The sequence below is a fragment of the Lissotriton helveticus genome, chromosome 5_1 (genome assembly GCF_964261635.1).
Source record: "Lissotriton helveticus chromosome 5_1, aLisHel1.1, whole genome shotgun sequence".
In the NCBI taxonomy this organism is placed as follows: Eukaryota; Metazoa; Chordata; class Amphibia; order Caudata; family Salamandridae; genus Lissotriton; species Lissotriton helveticus.
In genome coordinates, this window is record NC_136065.1 from 1,773,788,568 (window position 1) to 1,773,811,181 (window position 22,614).

Genomic DNA, 22,614 nt, shown 5'->3' on the forward strand with positions numbered 1-22,614 from the left:
TGCCCTTGATTTATCCGAAGCACTGACAAAATATAGACTACCACAATATCGAGGTACAAAAATATTGTGACAAAAATATCGAAGTCAAGAATATCGACATCCTATGAATCAGGTCTGTTGCAAATTTTTTTTTCCTTTGATTGGTGCATTTATTAGCTAGAGCTGAACTAAGAGGCATTCTCTGAAATGTTGTATGAATAACAATTATGTACGGATTGACTCTGCTATATAAAGTAAAAGGTCAAGGACCATTGTTTTCAATACCAGACTCTTGAAAAGAGCAGGTGCTAGACACACATGAATAACACGTGCTACACTTAAAACTGCACAACCTCAAATGTGAGGGTCCTGGGGCCTCAACCAAGTGGCAAAGAGGTGTTATCATACCTGAAACTTAGGCAGATACATAATGCATGTTTACAGGAGAACTGTCTAACCAAGGCGGAAATGGAGAACCTGCACAGGAGATAGCATACACACTGGTGGGTTTCACATATTCAGCATACTCACGGAGCTCACTGGTGTGGATTCCCACAGGGATGCTTTTGTCATAAGCACACAGACAAAGAGGTTAGATTCACTATATTAGAGGGGTAATTAGATGGCGAGGACGTTGGCAAGCATTTAGGCACTAAACGCCAATCAGGTTACATTTTTTTGACTCATTGAATCCAATGTTGGCAAGGATCCATGAGATGCCAAGGGAAGGGGGTGACTACAATACAGTTTCAGATATCAATAAAGATAGGTGGATCCCATCGCAAGAGTGGATAGGTTCCTGGTAAGTATGGGAAGGAGGATGGAGATTAACTTCATTGACCTTTGGCCAAAAGGAGTCGGATCACAACCTACTGCAAATACAAATTACACAGGCAGGATCCGCCCTGTGGTGCTTACATGGTTCTTAAAAGTGGAGGCACTACTAGAGGCATCTTTCCCATCCTTGGTTGAGGAACATATAGATCACTACTTCATTGAAAATTAGGGCACAGTAGGGGAGACAACAATTGAGTGGGGGGCCTTTAAGGCAGTTATTAGGGTTGTGTGCTTAAAAACTATCTATGACATTAAACTATCACTCAGAAAATACACACACTAGAAGAATAATGATGTTACTTGGACATGAAAGCAGTAACAGATCCAAGATGTCAGAAAAAGAATTGAAATGGAAAAAGAATACACTATACTGGAAGAGAGATTGGGGGAGGGGGGTAAATTATAAAGAATACGTGGCCAGAAAGCAGAGTGAGGGGGATAGAACAGGATGCCTGCTGGCATGGTTAATACACACAGATGCGGAGAGAAAACCCATATGTGCTATTAGGTCGGGTGATGTCTTGCATACACAAAAGGAAATCAACAGGGCCTTAGTGGCATATGCAAGATTATATATTCGATACCCCATGTGCCGGAAGAAGAACTCATTGGTTGTTATTTACAAGAGCTACTCACCCCCCATTTAATGACAATTCCGAGTAACAACCTAGAAGTCCTTTAGCTATAGAGAAGATAACTGTTGGCATAGACCAGTTAGCTAAGTACAAAATGGCAGGGACTGACAGGCACCACCCCATATTTTACTTGACCGGTAATTAAAGTTAGCCACAAAACTATTAGCTATGTATAATAATGTATTTGGCAAGGATATCCTACAGAACACACTGGGGAGGCACAATTATCTAAAGCAGGAAGAGAGCCGCTGACTGTTAAGTTCACTATTCCTTTTAAGCTCAGAGTTTAAGATTCTTGGAAAGATTATAGCTAACTTGTAGGTCTCATTTATTTGAGATCTGGTACACCTGGGCCAACATCGTTTTATCCCTGGATATAACACACATATAAATCTTAGAAGACTATTTTCTGTACTATCTAAGATCCCGTTTATGTACCAAACACTGGCCATGGGCTCCTTAGATATTGATGCCTTTGATACATTGCTTTGGCCAGTCTTGTTTGCAGTACTGAGATGGAGCAAGTTACTGTATATGGTACCAGTGGCAAGGATCAAAACAGGTCAGTCAGACATTCTCGCAGCAAGGACCTATTAAAAGAGGCAATTGTACGCAGGCAATGGGTTGGGGAAGTTTTTTGTTCCCCGGCTGTAAATCGTAAAAATGGTGTTGTTATTTTATTTCATAAATCCCTGTCTGTTCAAATTCACAAAAAAACTGATGATTCTAATGGTAGGTGGCTGCTTTTGGATTGCACTGTTAATGATGTTCATCTTTCCCTTTGTAATGTTTATGGTTCCAATGGCATTGACCCGTCCTTCTGGAATGATTTTTCTTCCCTCCTTTCCTCCAATGCTTCTGAAGATTTGATTGTAGGGGGGGATTGTAACCAACTGATGGACCCTTTCCTAGATCGCAAATCCCAAGCACGTTATGTCCCTAATAAAATGCAAAAATCCTACCTCAGATCCATCTCCTCTAGAGGCTTAATAGATTCCTGGAGAATTTCTCACCCTGACTCTCTGGAATTTTCTTTTTTTTCGCCTGTGCATGCCTCCCATTCCCGTATTGATTATATTTTTCTTTCCGATCATGCTTTCCAATTCATGACCAACTCTGACATAGGCTCTATCCTGATCTCCGATCATGCCCCTATTATTCTGGACATGGATTATCCCTCCCCTACTCCCAAGACCCGCCGATGGTGCTTTAACAATTCATTTTTACTTACTTCCACCTTCACTGATCATTTCACACACTTTATGGACGATTTCTTTACTAACAACTTAAACACTTCTTCTGATTTCCACTTTATTTGGGATGCCTTCAAGGCTGCTGCTCGTGGTTGTATTATTGATTTTGTGGCACGCAAAAAGAAGAAGGCGCTTGCTCAGGCATCCTCTTTTCTTAAACGTATTAAAGAGCTTGAACATCTTTATTTTACCACCAACTCTCCTGATTCTCTGTCCTCTCTTATTAAAGCGAAAATGGAATTCAACAAACATTCTTGGGATTCCGCCTCTAATCAGCTTCTCCAATTTAACGCCAAAATCTATGGGGGTCGCAATAAGGCTGGTAGGGCTTTGGCAAATTATCTCAAAATCAAGAAACAAAAATCTAATATTGTTACGATCAAGGATTCGCAGGGCTCCCTTCACTCCTCAGATGCCAAAATTCTTGATTGTTTTGTACAATATTACTCTACCCTCTACACGCCAGAGTCCAATCCCTCCGCTGCACAAATTGATTCTTTCTTTCACTCTATCCCCAAACCTTCTGCCCCTCTTGTAGACTTCTCTTCCCTCGATGCCCCGATCTCAGAAACAGAAATTCTCACGGCTCTTTCTCTTCTCCCCAAAGATAAGACGCCTGGCCCAGATGGCTTTACGGTAAGATTCTTTCTCCACTTCAAAACTGTTTTGGTTCCTTACTTGCTCAAATGAATTAATCATTTTGTTACCACCGGTGAATCTAAAGGCTCCTTTACACAGGCAATGCTTGTCCTTCTCCCCAAAAAAGATAAAGATCCTTCCCTGTGCAAAAACTATAGGCCCATCTCCCTTATCAACACCGACTGTAAGATATATGCCAAACTCTTAGCTCTACGCATCAACTCAATTGTTCCCGACTTAGTCAATATTTATCAGTCCGGTTTTGTTAAAGGTAGGTCTATCGCCGATAATTTGAGGACCCTTCTCAATATTATTCACCTTTCTGCCAAAATGGATACTCCAATAGCGGCTATCACCCTTGACGCTAAGAAAGCATTCGACCGTGTTATTTGGGATTTTATGTGTGGTGCACTCCGTTGGCACGGTTTTAGCCCCACCATCCTCAAATACATTAAATTACTCTATTCTGGTCCCACTACTTCCATTTGGGTTAATGGTTCTCAATCTCCTTATTTTCCCCTTCACAGAGGCACCAGACAAGGTTGTCCGCTATCCCCTCTCCTTTTTATTTTGGCATTGGAACCTTTTCTGGAGAAAATTCGACAATCCCCCTCCTATTCCGGTTTTATTCATAAGGACGTAGAAATCAAATTCACTGCTTACGCAGATGATATTTTGCTTTATATCTCAAACCCTGCCGTTGCCCTTACTGCTTTTTTTTCTTTACTAAGGGATTACTCTTCTGTTTCCGGTTATAAGTTGAATATTGACAAGTCGGAGGTCCTTCCTCTCAACAAGTCCTGTCTCCCTCACATGTTTCATGGCTCCGGTTTTGAGTGGAATCCTGGCTATATTAAATGTCTTGGTGTCTTATACGCTAACACCATTAGAGAAACCATTAAAATTAATCATTCTGACATCCTTAAAAAACTCTCCTCACTTATAGAACGTTGGTCTCCTCTCTTCCTTTCCTGGTGGGGTCGTCTTTCCACCATCAAAATGATGCTCCTTCCTATAGTCAACTTCTGCCTTTCCATGCTTCCTGTCTCCCTCCCCCATTTCTTCTTTAAATCTATCAATGGTCTCTACTCCAAATTCCTCTGGAACAAACGTAAAGCCAGGGTATCTCTACTTCGCCTCCAGCAACCTAAACATCTTGGTGGTGTTAACTTCCCCAATATCTCTCGCTTTCACTCTGCCTTTTCTCTCAAACAGATTTGGCCCTTTCTCCAGGACTCTTCTTCCCCACCTGCAACGGCTTGGAGCTCTTTGGAACTGGCTCAACTTCTCCCCTTCTCTTTTCTTACTGCTACCAACCTTACCCAACCGCCGCAAAAGTTTGTCTCTCCTATCTTTAAACATTCTAAAGCTTTAACGCATGCTCTTTTTCGCTCTTTCTCTTCGTCTTCTGACCTTCATTTCAACACTCCACTCTGGTATAACAAATCTCTCAAACTTCGCAATCGGGCACTTTTCTGGAAGGAATGGATCGATAAAGGAATTTTTACTTATAGGCAACTCCTTTCTAATGGCTCTTTACTAACCTTTCAGGAACTTCAGGACTCCTTTGGTATTTCCACTAAATATTTTTCGCTCTTTCATACACTTCTCCCTACATTATCCTCTCTTATTTTTCAGGATGTCCCTTCCTTCCCTTCTCTCCCTCTCCTTACCTCTCCACTAAACTTCATACCCCTTACAAAGCCTCGGCTATCTACAAGTTACTATCTCCCTTTCCCACAGATAGGCCCAAAACCAAACTTGAACTTAAGTGGGAGTCAGACCTCGGTCACACCTTTTCCTCGCTCACCTGGGATTCCATTTGGTCTAAAATTCACTCTATATCTCGCTCTGCTAGCACCACACAGACCTTTTACTTTTTTTTACAATGGACTCTATTACACCCCAATGACCTGTATAAATTTAAATTAACTGACTCCAAAAAGTGCTGGTCTTGTTCTTGTTCTACTAGTGATTTGTTTCACATGTTTTTTCTCTGCCCTAGAGTTAAATTACTGTGGTCCAGGGTTTGGTCCACACTTAGCAAAGTTTTGTCCACTGTTATTCCTTTTGATATTGTTACTGTTGTCTTGGGAGGATTGGCTCCAATCTGGGATGTTCCGCATCATACACGTAAATTCATCGACCTTTCTATTGCTATTTCTCTTCAAATTATCACGGCTAATTGGAAAGATACTACGAATGTTGTTTACAATGCTTGGTGGAATCTACTCTGCCACCATCATGGATTGGATCGTGCATGTTCTTCGTCAATCCCTCTATTGATAAAACGTGATTTATTATGGTCCCCTTTAACAGAATTTTTGTCTAGGCCCTCCCCATGATCATCTTATGTTATTTTCTTGTTACTGTTCTCGCCTAATTTTGCTATGAGATGATGTTTTCCCTTTTGCACCTCTTTCCCTTCTCTTTCCCTTTCTCTCCTACCCCTCCCCCTTCCTCCCTCTCTTCTCTTTTTTTTTTGTTTTTCCTTCCCCTCCCCAAAAAATTTGAAAAGTTATAAAAGCATTTCTCATTGGTGTATTTTTCACCCCTTATTGGGGTTTACTTTTCCATTTGCAATGTTTCCGATCATCTCTTATCTATTTGTTGTTGTACTCTTCTTTGCCATTGTACTCATGTTTTACATTGTATTAATCTAATCAATAAAGCTTTTTAAACTTTAAAAAAAAAGAGGCACTTGCAATGGAGCTACTGGCCTGTGTTTTATTTAGGAAGGGTTCAGGAATGGGAAATATGCTTGCCATGAGACACACACATAATCTTCAATCAATCAATCAATCAATGCATTTGTATAGCGCACTACTCACCCGGAGGGTCTCAAGCCGCTGGGGGGAGGGGGTCCGCTACTACTCGAACAGCCAGGTCTTGAGCTGCTTCCTGAAGGCGAGGTGGTCCTGGGTCAGGCGGAGGTGGGTCGGAAGGGAGTTCCAAGTCTTGGCGGCCAGGTAGGAGAAGGACCTTCCTCCTGTGGTGGCTCTTCGGATGCGGGGGACGGCGGCGAGGGCGTGGCTGGTCGATCGAAGCTGGCGTTTGGGAGCGTAGAAGTTGAGGCGGCTGTTGAGGTATCCTGGTCCTTGGTTGTGTAGGGCTTTGTGTGCGTGGGTGAGGAGCCGGAAGGTGATTCTCTTGTTGACCGGGAGCCAGTGCAGGTCTCTCAGGTGTCCGGAGATGTGGCTGCGGCGGGGGATGTCCAGGATGAGTCGTGCTGAGGTGTTCTGGATCCGCTGGAGTCTCTTCTGGAGTTTGGCGGTGGTTCCGGCGTAGAGGGAGTTGCCGTAGTCCAGACGGCTGGTGACGAGGGCCTGGGTGACCGTCTTCCTGGTCTCGGTGGGGATCCATCGGAAGATCTTGCGTAGCATGCGCAGGATGTTGAAGCACGACGAGGAGACGGAGTTGACTTGTCTGGTCATGGAGAGGGAGGAGTCCAGGATGAAGCCCAGGTTGCGTGCGTGGTCAGTTGGTTTGGGTGCGCTGCCCAGGGCGGGGGGCCACCAGGAGTCGTCCCAGGCGGAGGGTGAGGATCCCAGGATGAGGACTTCCGTCTTGTCCGAGTTCAGTTTCAGGCGGCTGTTCGACATCCATTTGGCTACGTCTGTCATCCCTTCATGCAGGTTGGCTCTGGCGGTGGCGGGGTCGTTAGTGAGGGAGAGGATCAGCTGGGTGTCGTCGGCGTAGGAGATGATGTTCAGGTTGTGCTGGCGTGCGATGGCTGCGAGGGGGATCATGTAGACGTTGAAGAGTGTTGGGCTGAGCGAGGAGCCTTGAGGAATGCCGCAGATGACTTCAGTGGCCTCTGATCTGAACGGGGGGAGGCGGACTCTCTGTGTCCTTCCGGCGAGGAAGGAGGTGATCCACTCCAGTGCCTTTTCCTGGATTCCGACGTTGCTGAGGCGCTGTACTAGGGTACGGTGGCAGACAGTGTCGAAGGCCGCGGAGAGGTCCAGGAGGAGGAGGGCCGCTGTTTCTCCGTTGTCGAGCAGGGCTCGGATGTCATCTGTGGCTGCGATCAGGGCGGTCTCGGTGCTGTGGTTGGCCTGGAAGCCAGACTGCGAGAGGTCGAGGGAGCCGTTCGTCTCGAGGAAGGTGGCCAGTTGCTTGTTGACGGTCTTCTCGATGACTTTGGCCGGGAACGGGAGCAGCGAGATGGGGCGGTAGTTCTTGAGGTGGGTGGGGTCTGCTGATGGTTTCTTGAGTAGCGCGCTGAGTTCGGCGTGCTTCCAGCTCTCCGGGAAGGTGGCGATGTCGAAGGAGGTGTTGATGATGTCCCGCAGGTGGGGTGCGATGACTGCGTCGGCCTTGTTGAAGACGTGGTGAGGGCAGGGGTCTGTCGGAGATCCGGAGTGGATGGAGTTCATCGTGCGGATGGTGTCTTCGGTGCTGATCGGGGTCCAGGCGCGGAGGGTGGTGGTGGGGGGCGGTGGTTCGGTCGTGGCGTGCGTTGGTTGAGTGCTGAAGCTGTTGTGTATGTCCGCGATCTTGTTGTGGAAGTAGGAGGCGAGGGAGTTGCAGAGGTTTTGCGTAGGGGTGATGTCGTTGTTTGCGGTGTTGGGGTTGGAGAGCTCTTTCACGATGTTGAAGAGTTCCTTGCTGTTGTGTGCGTTGTTGTCCAGTCGTTCCTTGAATGCGGTTTTCTTGGTGGCGTGGATCAGCTGGTGGTGTTTTCGGGTGGCGAGCTTGAAGGCGGTCATGTTGTCCGGTGTTGGGTCTCTGCGCCAGGTTTTCTCGAGTGCTCTGCAGTTCTTCTTGGAGCTTTTGAGTTCGTCGTTAAACCATGGGGCTTTCTTGCTGCCGGGTCTGCTCGGCGGGGTCTTCAGCGGGGCGAGGTCGTCTGCGCAGTCGCTGATCCATTTCGTGAGGTTGGTGGCTGCTTGGCTGGGGTTCGTTGTGCTGGTGGGAGGGTTCTTGCTCAGGGAAGTAGTGAGCTGGTCTGCAGTGATCTTGTTCCAGCTTCTGCGGGGAGCCTGTTGCTGGTGATGGTGGAGCGTGGTCCTTCTGTAGCTGAAGTGGACGCAGCTGTGGTCCGTCCATTGGAGTCCCGTGGCGTGGCTGAAGGCGATGTCCTTGCTGGAAGAGAAGATCGGGTCGAGTGTGTGTCCGGCGTAGTAGGTGGGGGTGGTCACCAGTTGCTTGAGTCCGAGGTTGGCGAGGTTGTCCAGCAGGGTGGTGGTGTTGCGGTCGTTGTTGTTCTCCAGGTGGAAGTTGAGGTCCCCGAGGAGGATGTAGTCGGCTGAGGGGAGGGCGAGCGGGCTGACGAAGTCGGCGATGTCCTCGCTGAATTGTGTGCGTGGTCCCGGGGGTCTGTAGATGAGGGTGCCTCTGAGGGTGGTCTTGGGGTTGACGTGGATCTGGAAGTGCAGGTGTTCGGCGGGTGCGAGGTTGTCGTCGGAGTTGGTTGTGATGCGGATGGTGTTCCTGTGGATGATGGCGATGCCTCTTCCTGTCTGGTTGACGCAGTCCCTCCGGATGATCTTGTAGCCGTCCGGGATGGCGATGGCGATGTCGGGCGCTGAGGAGGCGTTCATCCAGGTTTCCGTGAGGAAGGCGACGTCTGGGTCTGTGGTGTAGAGCAGGTTCCAGAGCTCGATGGCGTGTCTGTGGACGGAGCGGGTGTTGAGCAGGATGCACTTCAGGTGGGTGCTGCTGGGGTTCGGCTTGGTGGGTGCTGGTGTAGCGTGGGTCCGGTTGCAGGTGAACTTGCAGGAGTGGCAGCTGAAGGGTCCGTGGGTGCGTCTCGGTGTGGCTCGGTAGCAGCCCGGGGTACGGCCGGTGTTGAGTGCGTTGAGTTCGGTGGAGTCGTAGGTTCGTCTGGTCGGCTTCCGGCGGTGGGGGCCAGGGGTCCTGGCACTGGGCGCGGTCCAGGCGCGGACGGGCGCAGACGGGCTTACCTTTGGCGCACCTTCGGCGCTCAATCGGTGCTCCCGCTGCGCGCGTCCGCTGCGCGGTCGCTCTGGGGGCGTCATAAGAAGGGGGACGGGAGGGCGGGTCTGCTGGGCTGGGCGAGCGTCTGGGCCAATGGGCCGGTGGTGGGTGGGGCCGCAGGGGGCCAGCGGCGGGAAGAGTGGCGAGCGGGCGGCTCAGCTGTGGCTGGGCCGCTCGGGGTGCTGGGGGGGCGACGGTGGCGGCAGGCAGGCAGAAGGCTGGCAAGGAGGCTGGCAATCAGGAACAGCGGGCGAGGGAGCAAGGGGGTGACCCGGCCTCGAGAGGCACAGTGGTCACTCCCGCGAGCGACCAGGCACTCCCCTTAAGAAGGTGGACGGGAGGGCGGGTCTGCTGGGCTGGGCGAGCGTCTGGGCCAATGGGCCGGTGGTGGGCGGGGCCGCAGGGGGCCAGCGGCGGGAAGAGTGGCAAGCGGGCGGCTCAGCTGTGGCTGGGCCGCGCGGGGGTGCTGGGGGGGCGACGGTGGCGGCAGGCAGGCAGGAGGCTGGCAAGGAGGCTGGCAATCAGGAACAGCGGGCGAGGGAGCAAGGGGGTGACCCGGCCTCGAGAGGCACAGTGGTCACTCCCGCGAGCGACCAGGCACTCCCCTTAAGAAGGGGGACGGGAGGGCGGGTCTGCTGGGCTGGGCGAGCGTCTGGGCCAATGGGCCGGTGGTGGGCGGGGCCACAGGGGGCCAGCGGCGGGAAGAGTGGCGAGCGGGCGGCTCAGCTGTGGCTGGGCCGCTCGGGGGTGCTGGGGGGGGCGACGGTGGCGGCAGGCAGGCAGGAGGCTGGCAAGGAGGCTGGCAATCAGGAACAGCGGGCGAGGGAGCAAGGGGGTGACCCGGCCTCGAGAGATCTTTATCTATGCAGATGACGCAAATCAAGTCTGCCTGAGATAATGGAAATATTTCAGCCTTTTGGTGCAATTTCGGGATTACAGGTCAATTGGCAAATGTCATGGCTACTCCTAGTGCACACCGTATAAAACTGAAATAGTGTAGAGGAACACAACACCAACCTCTGAAGTGGGAATCTGATGCATTAGGTATCTAGGCACCCAGATACATCACAGTGATGACCGTCTATCTTATCCACATTAAGGATCCCTAGAATGCACCCAGAGTCCCCAACTTCAGGCCAAGATATCAGGAGGCGCAAGCGAACTTTTATCAAATGGTATGGGAATGTTTCATAACACAACAGTAATGGGAGGAAGTTCATGGACTCATAAAATAAATTAGAGTAGAACTGTAGCTCTCTACCTTTTGCAGTGCTCATCGAGTCAAATGAAAAGAACAAAAACCTTGAAACACGTCTGTCATGATTAGCTGCCGTAGCACTCACAACCACCAAGAAAAATGTTGTGCTTGGGTGGAAATGATGTGGGTACCAGATGTTAAGAAGTGGTTGCAAGATGTAAGTGCTCCTTGGCAGATTGGTTGTGCTCTTCATTCAATTTAGGAATGATGGTAGGGGGATTCAACATATGTATGGACACAATTCCATTAGCTTTTGAGGTTAAATCTGATGTAAAATTGTAAAATTGTAAATTGATACTTGTATTGCACACTACTCACCCGCAAGGGTCTCAAGGCGCTTGCACGAATACCGCTGTGGAACCCATCCTGGCTTTCCCTGTGAGGTGTCCACTCCTGGGTACCCCCAAGGTGGAGGCCAGGCATCCTTAGCGTTGTAGGGGCAGTTGTGGAGATTAAGCAAGCTATTGCCCAGAGTTGCAGAGTGGGACTCCATGATTGGAATAGGCACCGAGGCGAGAATTATCATGTCCGTGGAATTTCGAGCCCAAGACCCGCCGAGGCAGGAAATTGAACCCTGGTCCCAGGCTAGACCTCTGCATCAGGGTCTGCCGCTCTAACCATTGAGCCACACTTCTCCACTATGTACAGCCACAAAGAAAGACAGCATGCAGTATTATATGTGACTATGGATATGAAAGGTGTATACTAGGAAGAGAGCCAATTACGAGGTTAGACACGTGATAAAAGAGTGTAATAATAATGGGATTGTCAAATGCGTATACCATTGTAAGCGTTGTGATCCAGTTATTGCTCCAAAATGTTTAGTACATCAACAGCAAAGTGCTTATAAGTACTCTAGGGAATGCTTTGTTTATTACTGATCGGTGGTTAAAAACGTTGATCAAGCCTTGTATCATATTGGTAAACTGGTAGGCGTGGGAAGATGATACTGTAATAATGACTATTTTAAAATGTAAAACTATTAAAGAGCAATTTAACTAAACAAAATAGTTGAGCATGTGCTTATGTTTATGTGTAATTATGCAGGTTTATTGTCTGTGCTTTCCGTTTATGTAAGTCACATTAACACCATTGTAAATAAATTTACCAGTGATTAATGTTAAGAGCCGGTAGACTTTTTTTTTTAGCATTAAATCCAGTCTACTTTTTTAAATCCTCGTTAGTTGAGCAAGGATGATATTATTGGTTATAATCTTTGAAAACCAGAGGGACTGTGCTTGGTGATGGCCTGGTAAGGGGGCTATTTAATAGCACACCAAATATCTGTGCCCTAGAAAGGAATGCTAGCCTAAGACATGTGTCTCAGTGTATCGCTGAATTTATAGATCAGGTACTGCAGTAAGCCAGGGAATCTTCCCAAAGCAATGCAAGTCCATGCATGATCTGAGTTGGCCCCCAGGTGGACATCAAAGTAAATACATGCAATCATGTTGGATGAAACCATCATACCAAGCTGGCAGCCAAGAGCGGTGCATGCAAATTTAAAAATGTATCTAATATTGATTCTGCTGGAGGTGGGAGATCTGCAATAAAATGTATTTGACCCTCAAGTTACTAAACTGGTAAGATGATGAAACATGTGGAACAGCCTCCACTAATCTAGTTATAATGTATGTGCCAGAGCCTCGATTAACCTCCTTTTAATTTATTGTTTCACCTCAGGTGGGGTGCAAATTGGCGGTGACCGTGTTCCTCTACTTCTTGGCGACCAACCACTATTGGATTCTGGTGGAAGGCCTCTACCTACACAGCCTCATATTCATGGTTTTCCTCTCTGACAAGAACTACTTCTGGGCTCTGACTATCATTGGCTGGGGTAAGTAGCACGTGGGAGCAGAAGAGTAGGAAGGGTTCTTATCCTACAACTGCAGCGTCATGCTCGCCAGAATCTGCTTGGGAGGCACTAGCTAGAACTCAAGATCCCTTTGCATCTCCTGTCCTTGTCTTATATTTAAACTGTTCAATAAAGTATACTAAGAAATTAGGAAGCTGGCTATTTACACCAGAAAGTGTATTAACACTAACTGCAATGTATTTGTATAGGAGTTTGAAACTAACGAGGGAATTGTAATTTAATTATATTCCAGTTTGCATGTTTTTTCAATTCAAATAGAAGAATTTCAGAGAGAAATACATGTTTCCACAAGCAACAGAAAACAACCAGTTACATTCTGGAACTCATAAGCCTAACATTTCTGTCAACGATAGAGCCTGGAACGCTGTTAAGAAAGTCCTTAAAAACATTCCCAGATAATATTGATGACTGTGTATCTACGTCTGCCCTTGTGGTAGTGATAAAAGCAGCCCTGTACTGGATAGGGTAGGCAGTGTATCACTGTGGGTAGTTTGCCTTACTCTGTAGTGTATGTGCCTTGCCTGGCGTCTATGGCTTGTGTCAACCTAACATGAAGGTATGTCAGCCAACAGAACTAGATGTTTTAGTTGGAAGGTTTATTTTAATGTAAGTGGGGTGGCACGCCAGAAGAACAGGAAGATTTAGAAGTGGGTGAGCGGATAATGAAAGGGTGAAGGAAAACAAGGGGTTAATGTCAAAGGAAAAGAAAAATGGGACGAGTAAAGATAAGGGAGGGAAAGTTCAAATGAAGAGAAAAAAGAAAAAGATTTAATGTAGAAAAGAGAAACTAATGAGGGAGGGATGAAGGGAAGAAACAAAAGACAGAGGCTTTGAGTAAAGGAGGTGTATAGGAATAAAGAAGTGAAATTGCAAGAAGAGACGGTAAGGCAGAAAAAGGAATGCTGCGGGAGAGGAGGGAGATTGGTTGGTAGCTGGAGGATGGAAAAATAAAGGACGAACCGAGGGAATGATAGGGGAGGGAAGAACCATGCATAGTATTTAATGCTTTAGTTGGATTTAAACTGTGCTTCATTCTCTGACGAGTTGCCAATGCTCATTTAATGAAATGATTGGATGAAAGAATGTTGAGTTGCGGTGTTGTTTATGCCGGAAGCATTTTGGTGTTGTGCGTGATGACCATGATGATACACTAATCGGAACAACAATCATTGCACTTGAGCGAATATTGGAGAGAATAGGGTGAGAAAAAGGATTGAGTTATGGTTGCTATTCATTTATTTATAGGTTTGAATTCAACAATGGTTTCACAGGTGTATATTATCAGAGTCACCTATGTGATCAGTGTTTTGCTGATGTGCATAATAAACAGCGCATCACACTTGCTTGTGTTGCTGACATTGCTTAGCTGTGCTAATGCTTGGAGTGAAATTAAGTATAGTGAGACATAGTTTTGTGTGTGGCACTGCCTACCATCCTTGAATTGGAATAGGTTCCAGTTTTTTGTTGGATATGTTCCAAATCATCTGATATCCATAATTTACTCATGAACAACAGAATTTGTTTTATTGTCTATGCGCATCACTAGTATTGAGCCAATTTGTGACTTCCTGACTGAATTGAAGTGATCTTGGTTCTGTCTTGTCTCTGCAGGGAGGGAATTTCAAAGTTTTGCAGCCTACATAAATTACGTCCCACTAATGTGTTTCTTTTTGTTGGGGAGAAGGATGATCAGCCGAGGTGCTAGTCTATAATGTGTTTTCTATTCTGTGATTATCCTTTGAACTTTACTGAGATGAACAATTAGCCCTAGCCTTGGATGGATGTGTAGATTGTCTTGTAGATGGATCATCTGCCAAAAGGGAGTCAGTGAAGTAACTGGAGCGTTTTGATTCTCGTAAGGTTTCAGAAGACCACCAGTAAATACCATAGGTAAACCCCATTTACAAGCCAAGTTGGGGCATGACAAGGATTCTTCTGAGTGAAGTGTGGATGAGGTCACATGCATTGAAGAGTTTGTGTGGTGAAGAAGGGGCAACCGGCTGCTTAGTTTATTTGAAGGATCAGGAAAGGGTTAAGCTCAAGGCCACTCTCTTCTTTTATACTTTATACGGGAGGTGAAATTCTTGGGCCATCTGATTGTTCACAGTTCTTTCTTTCTACACAGGTGCGCATCTTGGTTTTGGAAGAGTTAAGTAGAAGGTGGTTACTCAGCATACATTCATAATAAGCTTGGGGGCAATTGTAAAGTCCTGTTGACTCTAACCTACTTTTTACAATTTTAGGATGTGTGTATCATCGGCATAGTTGTAGCAGATTAAGTTGAAAGATTTGATGATGTCTGGTACTAGGTTGAGGTAGAGATTAACCAGGAATAGGAAGATGATTAAGCTCCGCTCACCGCTCAGTTGGCGGTGAAAGGAAGTGACAAGAAAGGATGCAGTTACATAATCCTGGACATGATGTGAAGGTAGGAGGAGATCCAGTCTAGGATATATCATTTGCATGCACATCTCCTTCTACTCTCAAAAGTAGCTCTTGGTCTTGGAACTGAAGGGAAAAATGAAGAAGCAAAAGAGGACAGAATGAGATAACAAAAAGAAAGCAAGAAGGTGATGCTTGGTAGGAATAACTCAAAGTAAAGAAAGAGAGAGGTGTGTTCACCATTAAGCAGGACCTAGAACTCCTTCTGTAGTCACTGAAACATTTCCCCTGCACTGTTATATATTTCTTTTTTAATCGGACCTGCTTCCTTCCTTCTGTCCAGGTGTTCCAGCTGTGTTTGTGTCGGTGTGGGCCAGTGTGAGGGCATCCTTGGCAGATACACAGTACGTATTTACTACAATACTGTTTCACTTGGCAGGTGACAACAAATCCTACAGTACATCATTGCTCCTCTAAAGAAATCCATACTCCGACAACAATACCTGAGCCCTATTCTTATCCTTATGTTAAGTCATGTTATGTTATGCTATATTATAGTCGGAAGATACCAAGTGCAATCATCTTGTAGTTCAAACTGCCTCATTGCAGGTGCCAAACTATATTTGAAATGAGGTACACACAGTGTTTGCTTCCAGTTTCAGATTACATATAGGTGTTTACTGTGCTTACAGCTTTAGTTTTAGCCTGCCAAATATCCACACCACAAATATGTACTGTGACAATACATATATATATATATTCAACCTACGTAAATGCAGACTTAAGAATACAACATCTATATCTACCTAAGTTTCCTTACCGCCTCAATTTTTTAGTCTTCAATATTTTGGCTATGATATTCTGGTAATTTGATAGTCGGGACTTCAGCACAGTGGGATGAGGCCCAGGATTGGCAGGACTCCTCTCCCCAGAATATTTCTACACACAAGCTTCTTTTCATTAGACTGAAGCAGAAGGGCTTTTGTAGGGTTTTACTAGATTAAGCTGCATATTTTCCAGACCTCTATGCATTGTTGACCCCTTGGGTCAGATCTGAGGAGCAGCAAAATGTAGTGTTACATTTCAAAAAGGAAATCCTGATGGAGTCTGCCTTTCTTACTATGCTTTCTGTTAGGATATTGTTAGACCTGGCATCATTGGCGTGGGTCTCCCTTCCATTTTTTTGCTGTTGCCTCAGGTGTTTTTGCTGGTGTTAGATGCTTTGGGCACTGTGCCACTGCTGTCAAGTGCCACAGTGCGAGTGCTCCCTACTGTAAATTGATGTATTGATTAGTGGTTCCATGATTGGATGTTTGGTTTACTTGTCAGACCCTAGTACAGTGCACTGAGTGTGCCCAGGGCATGTAAATCCAAATGCTGCTAGTGGGCTTGCAGCACTGGTTGTGACACCCACAGAAGCGGCCTTGTAAAACGAGTCTAAGGTCTGCCATACTGTCATGCTGACTGGGCAAGTGCACCCACTTGCCAGTCCCTAAACCTTCCATTGACTTCATATTAGTCACCCCTATAGTAGGCCCAAGGGCAGGGTGCATTGTAAGTATAAGGTAGGACAAACCCTGATGTGTGTGGCATGTCCTAATAGTGAATTACAGCAATTTTTGTTTTTCACTATTGCAAGGCTACCTGTTCTCCATAGGCCAGAATGTGCTGCTAGATTATTACATGTTTATAAACCTAGCAGATTTAGAGAACATGTTAGAAATTCGAGTTTAGTATGTCTGGACTCAGAATAATAAAATACATCTTTTAGCGAAGTTTATTTTAGTATTCCGTGTTTGCAAGTACCACTTTTAGAAAGTAGGTATTTGCTTACCTAACCATTTGAGCCTTTCTCTGCGTGGTTGTGTATTCCTTTGTCTGGTTGTGTGAGTGACAGGGCTGGGGGATTCCAAGAGACAGACTGGGGCAGCCCAGTGGTGAATAGGGAGATCTGCATCTAGATGGGAGGGAGGAGTTGCACTTGGGACCTGAATAGGGCTGGGCCTTCCCTCTACAATGCTGGCCAGGGCCGGAATGGGAACCAAAACCGGCCCTGGCAAAGTGCTTGGGGGTGTTGTGGGTGCCGCCGAGCTCTTTGCGAGGGCAGATTTTTGGGCGATTTTGTTACAGGGCCGATTTTGCAGCTATGCTGCAAAAACGGCCCTGTAACAAAAACGGCCCCTAGGGGCCCCAAACCGGCCCCCCACCCGTGTGGCGCACCGGGGGATTGCCCGGTGCCCGATACGGCCATTCCGGGCCTGATGCTGGCTCCACCTCCTGTGGTGCGTCTGATGTCTCTGCCCTGCACACTGAAAGAAGAGAAGGAAGACTGTCAACAAAGTGCTCCAGGACTGTACTTGCCTTCCACAATGCTGGCTCCACCTCCTGTGGGGTGTCTGATGTGCCTGCCCTGCACTGTGAAAGGAAAGGAGAAGTCTGGTAAACAGAGTGCTTCAGAACTGGCTTTAACTGGGCTCAGGCCCCTCTCCCCTCAAAGAGCAAATGATTTTGGGGTATAAGTATTGGGACCCTGATCCCATGAAATTAGATCACTTCTGGACTTACAAGACGAAACCTCTGCGGAGGAGAAGGAAGCTGAGGAGAGGCTATTCCCAAGCTGAAGTGCTGCTTGGGGGATTGGCCTGCAGTGGTTGACCGATTGCCAAAGAGAGGAGAAAGAACTTTGTGGACTTTTCTTTCAACTTGTGCAAAGATCTCCAAGGGCTTGGAAGAGAGCTTGCCCCCTGACCGAAGTCCCAGGACCAGTGGACTTCACCAGCCTTTGTGAATTGCTGCTGGAAACAAGTGGCTACAGAGGCAGGGAGCTGTGACCTACTCTCACGACCGGCCCGGTGTCTTGTAGGCATGGCATTAAGCAACGTCCGCCTCGAACAACGCACTCACGACTCCGTCCCGATGCCGTCACCGAGCCGTAGCCTACACCGCGACTGGTGGACACCGCGACGTGAAACGCCTCGCTACACCGAATCGTACTGGTCTGACCGAAGCGGTCCCTGCTGCTGACTCCGAGTCCTGTGACCGCACCAGAGTTGGGTACTGCCTCGTACACTTCGCGACGCACCGCCCGACTCGCACCGCTGTCTGGATTGATCGACGCCAGCTCCCGAACTCCGGCTCTGTCGCCGCACCGCAAGCTGCAAGCACCACAACGAAGCACTGTCTCACCCTGCAACGCATGCCTTGGATCCACTGACTAGGTCAACGGGCCGCTGTCTGCAGCGCATCGAGGGACAACGCGTCCTGCAACACTTCTGAACCACGACGAACACCAGAACCGGCTCGCACATCCGTGCCGGCTGCCTCAAGTAAAATGTCTGTCGACATTGGAGTGGGCCCGTACCCACGCGGTCCGCTGGATTTGCTAGACTCTGTGTTATTTTCAACAACGCTGTAGCCCATCCGGGCTACCAACTCGCATAGAACCTTGATTTAAGCCATTTTAACCAGAACTCTTGAAATCTAATAGTATTGTGGATTCTTTTTGTTGTTTATTGGTCTTGTGGTAACTCTATATAAAATATACTTATTTTTTATATAAAACCTTGTGTGGTGTCCATTTGTAGTGTTGTCACTGGGTTACTGTATGCGGTCACAAATGCTTAACTTACAACGCCTCTGAAATAAAGCCTTGCTGCTCGTGCCAAGCTACCAAGGGGGTGAGCAGGGGTTATTTTAGGAGTGTAATCCCCTTATCCTGACTAGAGGCCAGGGTCCCTATTTGTCACAAGTACCTGCCTGTGCCATCTAGAGACCCCCAATTCTAACAGATATGGTATGCACTTAGATTACACACTTCTCTTCTGGACTTCATCTGCCCAGAGAACTAGGAACCAGAGTATTCAACAATCCAAGACATTGCTCAGTGGACAGGCTATAGAGAGCCATATGCAGGACTTCTATAGTCGACAATAAGGGGAAAAATCCTTTGTAAGCCACTGTGGACCAGGTGGCACTCACTCGAGGAATACATGAAAACTAAATGTAATGGGGGTGGGGCTAAGACTCTTCTTAGGATTGATATACGATGGACATTTGTTTGTCAGAGCTCTAAGGCTCAGCTGAATGAATAAATAAATGAATGAAAAAGGATTTGTAGATCGCACAACTACTCAAAGAGCGTCCCAGCGCTAGGGACCTAGGTATCATGCTAACCAAAGTGCTCAAGGTGAGGTAAACAAAAAGATTTTAAAAGATTACTTGGACTGCGATTCATTTTGAATGTCACGAAGATTAAATGGGGGCCAATTCCAGTCTTGAGAAGTCAAAAAGGAAAAGGAGGAGGCTCCTCTCCTTGAACGTTTAATTCTAGGCACCACTGTCAAAAGAACATCTGGATAGAACCAGTGAAGCAAATGAGGACATACAGATATTGAACAAAGTCGGGCTCAAACATGAGCCCTGAGGTACTTGCAAGTTGAGAGTCTTGGTAGCAGATGAACAAGGGGCCATCAAAACGACTTGTCCTCTGTTGTCAAGGACAGAACCAATCCACTCCACTGCCAGACCTCCCACTCTAATATATGAGAGACCGTGTCAAATCATCAACACCAGCTCATCAAACGGAATCCTAAAGTTAAGTTAAAAGTAGAGTTGAGGCTTGTGTTACAGTTTGAAAAACTGGCCAGATAGACTGAAAATTAATTTAAAATATATCAACATTGCTCTGTCTTTTAACAGTTTAATGGGCAAGTGTATATTGGTCGCTTGAGATTTGACTGCATTGTAATTTGAATTTTGTATGCCTCAAAAAGTATTGCAGTAGACACTACACATAATGCTGTAGGCTTCTGTCGACTTTCAGGACAAATATTCACTTTACAAATGCAGGAAGATGAAAACGTAAGATTAGAGGTGAATGTTAAAGGAGCATCACCGAAGCAGTTGAGACGGGGAGAGAAAGGATGACAGGATTGATAGAGGTACAATGATGCTGGTGAGGATGGAGGTACATTATTAATGGTGAATTATTTAGCTGGACGATGGATGAAGTGGGATCATAACAAAAGGTGGACCACGAAGGAGGTACAAGGTAGGTATAGAATCTAGAGAATGGATGCTGGAAGATTACAATTTAGAATGAAAGGTGACAGAAACATTAGGGAGATGGAGATGGAAAATGGAGATGAAGGATGGGTGATGAGGATGAAGGGTGCAAGATGGGTGATGGAAGGTAGAGCAAGGATGACAGATGGTGAAGTATGGCTTAAGAAAAATGAAGGATGGGTGAAGGATGAATGATGGAGCATGACGAATGAATGATAAAATTGAAAGGTGGATTACGAATAAAGTGAAGTATGGTTGATGGAGTATGAAGAATGGAGGATGAAGGCTGGGCTATGGAGAATGAAAAATGGGTGATGACAATTAAAGAACAGTGATGTATATGAAAGGTGGATGAGGAAGAATGTAAAATGAGAGAAGGGGGTATGAAAATTGACAATGGGTGGATATGAATGAAAGATGTGTAGTGGAGCATGAAGGGTGCAGGTTAGTTCAAAGGGAACCATAGATGGGCAATGAAGGTTGAAAAGTGGTTGACAGGGGATGAAGTATGGATGATGAAGGCTCCAAGGAGGTGATGGATGAGGACTGATGGGCGATGGAGTTAAACGTTGGGTGACAGAGGATGAAAGATGGATTTTGAAGGAAGTAAACTGAAGAATGGATGAGGATAATAATGGCTAATGAAGCAAAAGGGATGAAATATGGGGGTGACAGAGGATGAATGATGATAAATGGAGGATGATGAATCCATGGTAAAGTGTGAAAGATTGGTAATGGAGAATGAATATGGGTAATGAAGAATCAGTGTGGGTGATGCAGGATGAATACTGTGTGATGTAGGATACAGAATGGATAGTGGGGAATGCAAAGTGAGATGGAGGATCAAGGGTGTGATGGATTATGGATAATGTAAAATAGTGTTTGAGAGATAGTTAATATGAACAACCAATTGAGTATGAAGGTTTGGTGATGGAGGGTGATTATTTAGGGATTATGATAGATAAAAAATAAAGAATGAATTATGAGGGATGGAGGACGAAGGATAGGCGGGAGAGTATAGCGGTGTATGATGAAGGATGAAAGATGAGTGATGGTGTTTGAAGGATTAATGATTAAAGAATAGGGGTTGATGATTGAATTTGAAAGGGAAATCATGAAGCTCAAAGATTTGAGAATGAAACATGGGGGTAGAACTGCATAGAAGTGCGGACAGTGACATGCTTTATATGGAGTTAAAAATAACATTAGAAATAAGATAATAGCTGAAGAATTGAAAAGAGATGATGAAGTGGGAAAGTAAAACAATGGTATTGAGTTAATGATCAAAGCGGGTGAAGATTACAGCACATATGGTCATGATAAAGAGTAGGCGATGACATATGGGAAATGAATGATAAAACACAGAGAATGAAGGATTCAATGTTGTGTTTTATAACAACTCGAATATAAGCTTATGGTGAAAGTTCGCTAACAATGGATGGGAGACAGTGAATGTGGGCTGTAGTATTGAAGAACAAAAGATGAATGATGGAGGACCATTGAGGCTGAGTGATACAGAGTGAAGGTGGAATTACTGACTACCATAATGAAAGGGATAGATGCTGTAGAATTAATGACAAAGGACTGCGAAAGAAGAATTGAAGGTACAAGGTGGATGGTAAAAAGAGGATATTAAATGTCGAATTATGTAGAAGAGCAGATTGATGATGGTAAATTGAGGAAACAGAATAGATTAATGTACTGAAAGAAGATGTAGGAAGGATGATGGAGAATGAAAGACTACAATTGTTCAATGACAAGTGAGTGGTAGATGATGAAAGGTGGGGAATAAATAGATGAAGCATGGTGGAAGTGCGTATGAGATTATGAGAAAATGGGTAAAATTAGAGGATGATGGATAAACATGGAAAATCGATGGAGTATTAAAGAACAACAAAGAATAATGGACTGATTAAAGATAATGATACAAGAGGTAGTATGAGGAATGATTGATGGAGTATGGTGAATGTTGAGTCAGGGACAGAGGATGTTGGTGAGATTAATGGTAGGTAATCGTAAACTAGAGACTTTGCCAATAATATTTTGCCTTTTTATGTATATGCTATATAGGTAAGTAGAGGCAACCTGAAATAGCAACAGTGAGTGGTTCAAAGAGCCACATGGCCCTGCCCACTGATAGTATGCACCAACAATATCTTAATCTTAAATGTGATGAAGAAGCTTCTGCTGACTACACTGACCGGACCCGTTGTAGCTTCCCTCTGAAAACCTCTTTATAGCAATCAGTAGCAGGGACCCGTGGGCATGACCAGAATGGCTTTCTGCTAGATGTATCCTTCTGATGGATTTTGAGGAGTGAGTGATTTTACATAGTGCTTGGTCAGTTGAGGGTTCTGATTGGCCCCAGGAGGCAATGTCTGTGATGCGATTGACATAGAATGCTCTGACGTGTGCTTATTTTCAATCGAGGATCACTAATGTCTATAACATTATTGTCAAATTATGCCCCATCTCTGGGGTTTTTTCATTATATTTTAGGTGCTGGGACCTTAGTGCTGGGAAAATGAAGTGGATTTATCAAACCCCCATTCTGGTAGCTATTGTGGTAAGTTGAAAAGACTGAGGTAGGTGGGACAGATTTTCTATGTTGCATAGCTCGTGCAGAGGAACTCATCCACATCAATTAGAACTTTATGGCAAGAATTTTGCTTTTACAATTCGTATGTTTGACCAAGTAAATTTAATGAGTGACTGATGGATTTATAAGATCACAGTGTAAACTGTAGT

At 45.9% G+C, this 22,614-nt stretch overlaps 1 protein-coding gene across 1 annotated transcript in view; it reads left to right on the forward strand.

Moving 5' to 3' along the window:
- The window catches only part of LOC144752806 (parathyroid hormone/parathyroid hormone-related peptide receptor-like), a 334,785-nt gene that overhangs the window by 286,034 nt on the left and 26,137 nt on the right, over window positions 1-22,614 (forward strand). Inside the window, exons 9-11 of the mRNA XM_078640656.1 lie at window positions 12,228-12,381; window positions 15,146-15,206; window positions 22,366-22,432. Coding sequence (XP_078496782.1) covers window positions 12,228-12,381; window positions 15,146-15,206; window positions 22,366-22,432 — 282 coding nt within the window. The remainder of the gene's footprint in view (window positions 1-12,227; window positions 12,382-15,145; window positions 15,207-22,365; window positions 22,433-22,614) is intronic.